The 11,861-nt window shown below is 50.9% G+C and overlaps 1 protein-coding gene across 1 annotated transcript in view; it reads right to left on the reverse strand.

Annotated features, from left to right (window-relative positions):
* The window catches only part of C2H1orf198 (chromosome 2 C1orf198 homolog), a gene marked incomplete at its 5' end in the record, with an annotated part of 29,229 nt that extends 17,368 nt beyond the window's left edge, over positions 1-11,861 (reverse strand). Inside the window, one exon of the mRNA XM_029919348.1 lies at positions 11,772-11,861. Within this exon, the coding sequence (XP_029775208.1) occupies positions 11,772-11,861 (90 nt within the window). The remainder of the gene's footprint in view (positions 1-11,771) is intronic.

The raw sequence follows: 11,861 nt of genomic DNA on the forward strand, positions 1-11,861 counted from the left end.
CATATTTATTCTGGATTTGCATCTGTGGGGGCAAAGGAAAGGGAAATCAATGGGCCGATGTGGTCCTTCCCGCCAGAGGTGGGACAGCCCAGCAGCCACCTCATCGGACAGGAGAGGTGCGCAGAGATGGATGGGACATGCAGAGCAGGGAAGGGAGCAGACCGAGTGGCCGAGGGCGCACTGGAGCTGGACCCCCCTTATCACGCGATAGGATCTATCCTTAAATATTAGCTGTACGGCTGAGATGGGCAAAAATTAAAATAAAGCTTTTGGCTTTGCAAGGACAGTGAGTGCAGACTCACAGGAACACAGGCTGAGCTGGGAGCATGGAGAGCCAGCACTTACCAACAGCTACAGCCCATATTAGCTGGAATTCCAGGGGGGTCAGAGACCAAGAGACGGTTACACTGTGACCTCTCCCCAACTCAGTGTCAGGTCAGTAGGCTTTTGTTTGCTCCGGCAAGAAACGCAGTCAAGGGGCAAATTCCTTAGATTTCTGCAAATCTGAGCTCATAAAAATAATAAAATGCTTAACAAAAATAAACACGCCGCCCAAGAATGTTATTGAAGCTCTGACGTCAGCCGTGCTGCACACTCCAGCACTGGGAACAGCCTCTGTGGGCAGCTGGATGCAAAATGGCATCACAACGGCTGTGTGGTGGTGTGTGTGCACACAGTGTTCTTTCTTACAGTCCCACGATGACCAGCAGGCAACCAAAACATGGCCAGACACAGGCTTGTGGATGCTCACAGATGCTTTCTGTAGGGGCTGCTTGAAAAGTCCTCTGCAGGCCCTTCCAGTGCCCGAGATCTGAACCAACTCAAGCACCCAATCACATCTGCCACTCAGGCCACAGGATGTCACTGAGGGGCTCTGTTTCGGCCGAGAGTTACCCTCACAGTCAAATTCCTCTGCAAGAGGGAGGGCTGTACAGAGACAACACTGTCTCTCTCTGGAAACTGCTTCTTCTCTGGAGCATGGCACAGGACGAAACCTAGAAGTCACTAGATCCCAAAGGAGCAGGACACAAAGCAGAGGGGAAGCCACAGAGGGCCACCGGACACACACCCCCCTGAAACTATCAGAGGCCAGCGCAACACGTGGGAGGCTCTGCTCATCCCCATGTGGCCCCAAGGACTCAAGGATGTACAGGCACCAACTGGTCTTTCCTCTAACGTCCCAGAGGCCCTGACTCCCTCTCGCTGGGAAATTCTCACCCAAAGTAATGTTCACCTCCCGATGGAAAAAGTATTAAAAAACAGTAAGAATATTCTCTGCCCGTAGTACCAGAATGCATGTCTGCACAAATCTCCAGCATTTACTTTACTCTTTGAAGACCGGACGCCAGAGTGTTTTAAGATCTCTGTGGGAACGCTTTCTGGAGGCCGCAGCCAGCAGTGGGCTGGAGCGGGTTTGCGCCGACTCCCGCGCCAGATGTTGCTGAGCACACCAGCATATGAGCATCTGTTCGAGTGGCTGCTTCCCGTTCTTTTGGCCGTAGATCGAGGCGTGGAATTTCAGGATCAAATGGTAATTCTGTGTCTCTACGTTTTGAGGAACTGCGCACCATTTCCCACAGCCACTGTACCATTTTACGTTCCCACCAACAGTGCGCAAGCTTCCCATTTCTCCACATCCCTGCCAACACTTGTTTTTTAAATTTTTTTTAATGCTTATTTATTTTTGACAGAGAGAGAGAGAGAGAAAAAGAGAGAGAATGAGTGGGCAAGGGACAGAGAAATCAGGAGACACAGAATCTGAAGTAGGCTCTAGGCTTTGAGCTAGCTGTCGGCACAGAGCCCAACACGGGGCTCGAACTTGTGAAGCGTGGGATCATGACCCGAGCTGAAGCTGGATGCTTAACCGACTGAGCCACACAGGCACCCCTAATTCTTTTAATAATAGTAACGACTACGTTCAACACCAGGTTCAAAAAACTCCTAAACTTTTCACAGTCCACTTGCGGGAGTACAACATCAAGAATAAACCCGCATATCAACCACCGACTTTGGGCAACGATGATGCATCAAGTAGGTTCATTTCCTGTAACGAACGTCCCACTCTGTTGTGGAGGCTGTGCACGTGTGGGGGTGGGAGCTTTCCACTTGGTTTTGCTAAGAACCTAAAACTACTCTAAAAAATAAAATCTGCTTTTTCATTAAAAAAAAAAGCCCCCTCCCCCGAAAAAAAACCCTGCAGAGGTAATAAATACTCAGAACTGATCAGTTCCTAATTACCATAGTGCCTCTCGCTACCACCAATGGTCTTGGGGTTATTTTACATCTACTGCACCTGCAAAAAGTAAAACACATCTGAAGAGGACACAGCAGGTGTGCCTGGTGTTACTCCTCCTCCGGGCCCAGCTCGAATTCAGGGAGTCACCCACGGGGCAGCAGGGGAGGGGTGGAGGTCCGCAATGTGGCAGGTGGAGGTGGGGTCCACAATCAGACGACCCTGTGAGGACATCACATCAGGAGTGCTCCCTTTCACTCCCTGGAACCGGATGTTAAATGTTTACCAACATGCCCCGGGGTGCAACCCAATACTGAACATACTGATATTTACCACATTCTAAGTTATGTGTAAAGTTTGCAATTAAATATAAAACACGCTTTTTTCATTAGTGTTTATTTTGAGAGAGAGAGAGACAGAGACAGAGCATGTCAGGGGAGGGGCAGAGAGAGAGGGAGACACAGAATCTGAAGCAGGCTCCAGGCCCCTAGCTGTCAGCACAGAGCCCGACGCGGGGCTTGAACCCATGAGCTGTGAGATCAGGACCTGAGCCGAAGTCGTACACCAAATTGACTGAGTCACCCAGGAGCTCCTTGCTACTAAATTCTAAAGCAACTTTGGTAATTTTGCATTTGAAATTATTCGGTTTACAGGCAACATATCTATAATTGGTTGTGATTTGTCTACAAAAGTCATGACCATTCCAAAGTTATTCCAGAATGAGAAACTCTGGACTTAAAATTGACTTCAAATATGGTGAAATTTTACAAATATCAACCTTTCCTCTTAATGAACTGGATCAGACCCTACTGAGCATTTATGCTTTTATAACTTTCTCTCCACTTTCAGGGCCAGTGAGTTATATCATGGCACTCAAGCATGTGGGACCAATGGCACCTGAGGACAGCAGTGTCTGCGCTGACTGCCCCTCAGGTCCTCAACAGGTCCGCCCTAAGGAGGAAGCCAACCCAGAGGCATGGGCGATCCAATGTGGCCTCTGACCTCCCGCTGGCCCCCAGTGGCCAGCAGACGGGAAGCTGTGCCTTTCCTGGAACATCGAACCGTTTCTGAGACCCTGGCAGCACTTGGGAAGTCCAGGCTCCATCCTGTGTGCCCCTTTGGCCTGAAAGAACTGCACCCCTCCGTGGTAGGCACACCTGTCCCAAGGATTCGATGGGAATGGCTCCTTCCCATGTGCCTGGGGCCCAGACAGCAGACTCAAGACTCTCTTGAGACGGCCTGTCCCCTCGCCGTCCCCAGGCCTGACTGTAAACTCGGCATCACCTAGGGTGCTGTTACAACACACAGAATCCATAGGCCCCACCTGACCTAGTTTTACAACACTAATGACCCCCTAAGTAATCCTAACGTTGCCATTCTACTGGGAGGCTTACCTAGGTCGGCCACCAGACTGCCTGTGCCTGCGGCTTCCAAGGCACAGGGGTCTGCCTCTGTCTGCCCAGTCTACGCCACGCACAGTGGTGCCAGACAGGGCCTCCCCCCAAGCCCACCCAGGGCTCAAACTGCTCTCACGAGAAGCCTGGGGTCTCTGGGCCAGCTCTCTCCCACACTGCTTTGCAGCAAGGTGAGATCAGGAGGCAAACTGATGGTCTCCAGCATAATGCAACTCACCCTTAAAAACATGTATCTCCTTATTCTTCCCGGCATTCCAAGATTACATACAAAACTAGTGCAGCTGCGTTTCTAACAACGCTGTTGCATATGAGACCATAAAGACTAAATACTCCTGTCTGCTAGAGTCAGAACGTTCTCAGAACGTCGGAATATGGTGCACAGTCTGGTAAATTTCAGTGCTGCCAAGAGTTAGAATCCCAACCGCTGAGCATCCCAGAAATAAATCTGATCGTTGAGTAATTCCGAAGTGTCAGGATCCTAGGTGCTCACTGGGACCGTAAGTCACTGTGCTCTCAACTTCCATAAATTAAAGGAGGTTCTGGTTGACAGGTGGTGGCATCTGGCCTTACAGGTAAGCTGTGAAATACCACAGGGAAGAGAAATCAGGCTCAGACAGCAGAGCCTAGAGAAGGGGTCAGGAACGCCCCACTGTGGCTGACTGTCCCGGCCCTCTGGTGACGTCTTGTGGTCTGGGCGTGGAGCGCATTCTCCCTGGTGAGCTGTTGAGTGAGTCTGTTCCTCAAAGCAGCAGCGGCACGGTAAAAGCAGGCGGAACAATCCCGCTCCTTGGTATCCGAGCAGACAAGCTGAAAACTTACATCCGCACAAAAACTGGTACACTGAGGTTTACAGCAGGTTCATTCATAATTTCCAAGACCTGGAAGTTGCCAAGATGCCCCTCGGCAGGTGAATGGATAAATACACCAGACAATGGATTATTATTCAGGGCTAGAAAGAAATGAGCTAACAAGCCATGAAAAGAACTGTGTATTACTAAATGACAGAAGCCAGTCTGAAAATGTTACATGGTCTATGGCTCCAACTATATGACATTCTGGAAAAGGCAAAACTGTGGAAACAGAGCAAAGACCAAGGATTGGGGGTGGAGGGTGAGCAGGCAGAGCACAGAGGTTCAGGGCTGTGAACTACACTGTGTGAGGCCATCCTGGTGGGTAGCCCTGACCCCCTGCCCGCTCACAAGAGTGAGCCCTCTCGTGAACTGCAGACTCTGGCGGATCCCCATATCATCCGCTGTAACAGGTGCACCGCTCTGAGCGGGGCTGTCGGCAGTGGGGGGCACTGTGCGCAGCTGGGGGCAGGGAGCATACAAGAAATCTCTGTACTTTCTGCTCAGTTTTGCTCTCAACCTAAAACGGCTCTAAAAAAACAAAGTGTCCTTTAAAAAAAATAAAGGCAGGAGAGTGAGGAAGAAGAATTTTTTTAACCAACTGCTTCTGTTCAGGGACCATTATTCATATATTTATGGAATCGATGCTTTTCCCTCTGGCTTGTAATATATTTAACTCTGCTGAGATAGGAGGGTTTCCACAAGCACAAGGACAAAACTGCAGTCCCCACAACAGAAAAGCAGTGACGAGTGAACTAGTGGGTAGGTTCCGGCAGAAATACAAAATCAGAAATGAAGGCTGGCGCCGTGGTGGTAATGGGAGCAAGGGGAGGTGGAGGAGCAGGGGGGAGTGGAAGAAAGTCCGAAGGCAACAGACAGAAAGGTCTGGGGACGCCTGAGGGGCTCAGTCGGTTAAGCATCTGACTTCAGCTCAGGTCATGATCTCAGAGTTTCTGAATTCAAGCCCCGCACAGGGATCTCTACTGTCAGGACAGAGCCTGGTTTAGATCCTCTGTCTCTGTCTCTCTCTCAAAAACAGATAAACATAAAAACATTTTGGGGGGGGTAGCTCAGTGGGTTAAGCATCCAACTTCAGTTCAGGTCATGATCTCTTGGTCCGTGGGTTCAAGCCCCATGTTGGGCTCTGTGCTGACAGCTTGGAACTTGGAGCCTGTCTTCAGATTCTGTGTCTCCTCTCTCTCTGCCCCTCCCACACTCACACTCTGTCTCTCTCTGCCTCTCAAAAATGAATAAACGTTAAAAAAAATTTTTAAATATTAAAAAAAAAGACAGGTCTGGCCTTTATTGTCTTTGAAAAAATAGATTTTCTTCTCCAGGATTAAGGGACTCTCTTAAGAGGGTGAAAATGACTCCTGTCAATGAGAACGGACTCCACATGTTTCCTAGTTCTGCCTTGCCCCCTCCCTGCACACCGAGGACCCAGGGAGAGGACCTATGTGGCTGCCTTAGCTCCCAGGGCTCACCTGCTCAAGACCCTTCCTCCCCTACGTGGGTAGCAGGCTGGGTGCCACTCCGGACAAAGAACCTTCCCAAAGGGGAAGCCTGTGGGAGCGGCCCGGCAGCCTCCCCCGCTCAGCCCAGGTAGTAGATTTGGACTCGGGGCCACGTTCTCAGCTCCTCGTCCAGAGCGAGGGCACAGAAATCCAGATCCTAGGACACGAAAAGCTACGTGAACCCTATCATCTTTTCTAAAAAATACATGGCTCTCTCAGCCCGAAGGTGGGGAACCATAATTACACATTCCACCTTCCTTAAAAAACAAATCCAAAATCCTGAGAAAGGAACTCTCAAATCCCCACCCCCCTTTTTAAAAAATTTTTTGCCAAAGCCTCAAACAAGGAAAGACCAAACCGCGCAAGGGGAAGGGGAAGGGGGTCCTCGCGCATTACAGGTCCTGTGTGTCAGGACACCACACGTCCAGCCTCAAACCTAACGAAGATTTAATGCTTGAGGAAAGTTCTGGAAGAATACTACCAACTGCTTCACAAAGCTGCTTCTGCATGGTTTGGGTTTCTTACCAGTAACATACGGGCGCACAATTGTATACAGTTTGTAACAATTTAATTAGTTTAAGAAAAAAAGGGGGGGATGTCTGGCTGGCTCAGTCAGTAGAGTGCGTGACTCTTGATCTAAGGGTCATTGAGTTCGGGCCCTAAATCGGGTATAGAGGTTACTAAGAAAAATAAATCAACTTAAAAAAAATCTAGGCTGGACCCCTGAGGAGAAGAAAGCCCTGAGGATGCAGGGTGCAGGGTTTGCTGAACTGGCATAGTCCATACAGACACCCCACCCCCACCCCAGGCCCCCTAGCACAGGAGCTGGAGGGGCAGTGGGGTCGGGGCGAAGGGAAATGCTGGCTCAGGCCATGCAGAGGCTGCCAGGAAGTCGGGGAGGCCACAGCTCAGCCCCAGAAAAGATGAAGGCAGAGAGGGGCAAGGCGGAGAGGGGCAAGGCGGAGAGGGGCGACGGGGCAGCCAGCCCGCCCCCAGATCCCTGCAGGACGCGGAGGGAGGCGGGCACCCAGGAGGGATGCTTCCTTCCCACAGCAGATGGTCTGGCTAGGCTGTGGAAGAGGGGGCGGGGCCGTCTAGCTCCAGGGCCCTAAAACTCTGTGTTCTGCAACATGCGAGATCCAGATCAGGGTCACAAGGGCTGGCGTGTGGCACATGGCAACACCCTTCCTGCCCACCTTCATCTACTTCATGCCAGGTGGGAGACACAAGTAGGTGCATGGGAAGCAGACACACCAAATTTCCAGGGTTACCTGCTTACGGCCTGTGGGGCCAAGAAAGTGGCCCAGGCCCTGCAAGATAGGTGGCAAGGAGTTTGGGAGTGGGAGTGGTGGCAAAAATTCCACTTTTGGGTTTGTTTTTTTCCCCCTGTTTGATAACAGGAAGCAGCAGAAGCAGCCTGAGCGATCCCTAAAACCTTCTAAAATAAAAACCTCCCAGCGTAAGCCATTCCCCATACTTTACTGCTGAGGAATGCAGGGAAAGTCAGACTGCGGAAGGCATCCGTTGGCAAATGTGCCCTAATGTTCGCACCAAAAACAAGACCAAGAGGGCATGTACCAGGATCTACGTCTGCTCCAAATCAAGCCTGCTGCTCATTTCACGGAGGGAGGGAGACCTGGACCCTGAGCAGGGGGCACCTTGCTGGTGGCATGGGCAGCAGTGAGAGCCAGGTCTGGGGACGCCAGGCACCCCGCTTCTTTCGCTAGGAGAGAGCTATTTCGCCAGCAGGAGCTCCAGATTCTCCGACAGGAGGTGCTTGGGGACATCAAGGGGGCGCAGGAGGGGCCGGTGGCCTTGTGGAGAAACTGTACGAAGATCACATGTCCGAGGGGGAATTTTTAGAGGAGCTGGAGAGGATGATGGGCAGCCTAAGCAGCCCTAAAGCCAGAAGGCCTCTAGTATCTAATGTAATAGGCTGAGAAACATTTGTCGGATTGAGTCCCCAGGAAGTAAAAACTGAAAACTAACAGGTCCCCTCCTGCCTATATGCACAAAGGCAGCCAGCCTCCCCCTGCACCAGGCTGGTCATCCTGGCAAGGGGTGGGGATCTGAGCCCGGCCTTCTCGCTGCACAGACAGCGAGGGTAAAAACGAACACAGATGCCACGACACTGCACCTGTCCAACACAGAGCAGTCCCCCGACCATACTCATGGCCACTTAGATCGACGCCATCACTATACAATCTGGTTTCAGGGCGCCTGGGTGGTTCAGTTGCTTAAGTGTCCAACTTCGGCTCAGGTCATGATCTCACGGTTTGTGAGTTTGAGCCCCATGTTGGGCTCTGTGCTGACAGCTCCCAGCCTGGAGCCTGCTTCAGATTCTGTGTCTCCCTCTCTCTCTGCCCCTCCCCCTGCTCATGCTCTCTCTCTCTCTCTCTCTCTCTCAAAAATAAATGAACATTTTTTTAAATGTGAATACACACACACACACACACACACACAATCAGGTTTCTAATGACTAGATGCTGGTCACACTTGACTTAAAATATGGGATACAAAAATGTTACTGGAGATGGGGGAGAGGATATTCAGAGAAAGGTGATGGCCTTGTCTTTCAGGGTGAGGTGGCACAATCTGAGGCTGATGTGACTGCAGATCCAGAGACGGGTCACATCATGGCCAGGCTGTGGACAGAGCAAACCAGAGCTGCAAATCCGGGCCCCAAGGCACAGCCCCAGAGCCCCCCAGAACAGAGTTCTGTCTCACGCAGACAACTCTGACTGGCCAACTCCAGGCTGAGCAGCAGCAGCAATGCATTTGTTTCATGATAATGATTTTTCTAAGTAGAAACGGAGAGATTGGCTAATAATACAGTTAATTGATGCTTGAACAGCACAGGGATTTGGGAAACCTATGCAGTTAAAAACCTACATGTAATCTTCTGACTCCCCCCAAAATTTTACTAATAGCTTACTGCCGACCAGAAGCCTTACTGGTCACATAAGGAGTCAATTAACGATATTTCGTGAGTTATGTGTGTTTACTGTAAAACATTATAAAGAAAATCATAAGGAGGAGAAAATACATATTTACAAGGCTATACTGTATTTATCAGGAAAAAAAATCTGTATAGAAATGGACCTGCACACTTCAAACCAGTGTTGGTCAAGGGTCAATGGCGTTCTCCCCGTCCATAGGCTCTTGGTGGACATTATCTCTCTCTTATCATCCTGATAATGTCATTCCCATCGCAGAGGCGATAAAGCTGACGGTCAGAGGGGTCTGTGATTTAGCCACGGTCAAAAGGCAGGCAGCTATGGGAGCCAAAACTCAAGACTGACTCAAAGCCCAGGCTCCTCCTATTTTTTAGCCTTAGGAAAGGGGCTCAGAACCCAGGAGGCGGGTGATCCTTTGTTGAAGAACTAAAGATGGGGCGTGTTCATGGTCTATGGTCAGACAGCAGCTCCGGAGAGAGCTGACTCAGGCAAAGCACCCAGCCACCAGAGGTCTGATTGCAGATGTGGGGCAGGGCTGGGGGGCTGGGGGTAGTCAAGCAGGTAGGATGCTGGAGGCCTTGGAGAGCATTCTCCATCCCATGATTGGTTGCAGAGGCCCCTGGGACACCAGAAGACAGATCAAGTGGGAAGGGACAGAGTGCCCTACTCACTCTGCTTTAGGGCCCTTCTGGACAAACCTGGGTCACCTTTTTGGGCCACTCTGTCTGGCAGCCTACCCGAGGTCACTCCCCACCCCGTCTCCATCAAAGCCCCGCATGTCTAGGAGCCAGCCCACCTCCATGAATAGCTCTCCCCCTGGACAACCAACTAGTCCAGACTTTTGCCAGGTCTCAGGAAATGCATTTTAAACTCCCTAGTGGCATTAATACACATGGCCACTGCAGGCAAAAATGCGCATGGGCAATGTACCCCTCCTCAAATTCCGTGTGCTCTCTCGGCCCATCTGGGCTAAAGTTGGTCAGAGCCACTCCAGGGCGCGCTCCCAGCCCATTTTGGAAAGCTGAGTTGGATTCTGAAAAGCAGGGTGGGTCTGTTCCTGGAGAAAAGTGCAGGTACCACATGGAATAGTTAGTTCCAGTCACTTTTAAATCACGCTGGGTTTACAAATTCAGAAACAGCTCAGTCTGGCTCCCAGTGAAGGAACTGGAACACAAAATTAACTCGGCCACATCTCTCCTTATCAGGGACACTTAGCCCTTATATGGCAAGGGCTTTTAATGATGAGCAGGCGTGTGGATATTCTTAGCCGGACACCAAGCTAAGGAAAAATGACAGTCACTCTCCAACATCTGTTAAATATTTACAGGTTTACTTCCTCTCATATTCATGGACTCATGGCTTTTCCAAAGAGGGAATTCATGCTTTTGCATCACTCAAACCTGAGCGCACACACTGCAAACACCTTTGTACAGATGTGGATTTTCACACGCAAAACGTTTCAGCTCTTAAATACGTCTTGAACCTATATTTTCATGCATCCGGTTTACCACACCCTTGTTTTTCCTGGCAAAGCCTTCAGAGTTGAAAGTCCAATGGAGACTTTTCTTTGAATTCTGTCAGAGTAAGGCAATGCTAACAGCACATCTCACACATCCCTCACATGTACGTGGGTTTATGACCACAGACATTTTGTATTAATAAATGTCTCAGCACACCCAAGTCTGAGAGTCAGACTTAAAACTCGCTGTTAACTACGATCCCTTCCACAATCCACAGCACCCTTGGAAAAACTTGCCAAGCCTGGCTCCCCTCCTCCAGGCTCACAGCCTTAACAGGGTGCGTGTTTCATTTTGTATACTTCATTTTTATATCTCTTGCTCCTTTTGACTTTGCCTTTCTTGATAAAAGTTTACTGTGCAAGGCCAGCCAGCCACAGTGCAAATTCTAATGGCACCAAAGAGGTTTCAGTGAAACAAAGAAGACGAAGGAGAAGAAAGAGAAAAGGAAAAAGATCCAGTTTACAAGCAGCACTGAACACTCAGGCCAATGTGACTCGGAAGGCGGCTTCCCCGAGTTCTCTCTCATATGGTTACAGTGCTTCTCTCCTCTAGAAGTGTGCCCACAGTGTCTAGGTCAGAGATGCAGACATGCCCTTATATGTAGCAAAGCCTTGTTGAGCCCGTTTAAACTCATCCCTTAGTTTCTTGCTGGAAAAACGTGGGTCCATGCTCACCCCAAACCAAAGCTGCACAGCCGTGCTCACCTGGAAAGCATTTTAGGGAAACATCTTCGGTTTTGCCTCCTCACCCTGGAAGGCACCTCCTCCTTCTCCTTATCTTGCTTGACAATTTCACTAGCCCCATACAGCTCAACACAAATATTAACATGCATATACAACTTTCTGAGCGCCTCCGCTGGCAGGCACCGGGTGGGTATTCTCATCTCCGGTTTACACCGGCAAGGGGGTGGGGACTGACGCTCATGGAGGTTTAAGTGACCGAGGCCATACAGCTAAGTAGTAGAGTGGATTAGAACTCAGGCTTGGCTGGCTGATAATCCCTTGCTGTTTCCACACTGAAGAGCAGCCGCCTACGGCCCTCGGAGAAGTCTCCGGATCCCGTGCGGCCCAGCGGAGCGAGTCCAGAGGGAGGGTCTTCAAAGACCTCCTGCTCGCGGCGATTCTCAAACTCCCCCGGGGAGCCCCCAGCCCGGCGCCAGCGGCCTTGGGACGCCCCTAGCGCCTGCTCCCCTATCCCCCCGTGCCTTCCCGTCAGCCCTGACCCCCACGACCCGCAGGGGCGACGCAGGGAGGGGAGAGGGTCCCCGGCCCCGCCCGCACCTACCTCGTCCCCGAAGCGCACCACCTTCTGGCCCGTGGGCCCGCGCAGGCCGGGGAAGCGCGCCAGCTCCTCGGAGTCCGCGGGGTCCGCCGG

The sequence above is a fragment of the Suricata suricatta genome, chromosome 2 (assembly GCF_006229205.1).
Source record: "Suricata suricatta isolate VVHF042 chromosome 2, meerkat_22Aug2017_6uvM2_HiC, whole genome shotgun sequence".
Lineage (NCBI taxonomy): Eukaryota > Metazoa > Chordata > Mammalia > Carnivora > Herpestidae > Suricata > Suricata suricatta.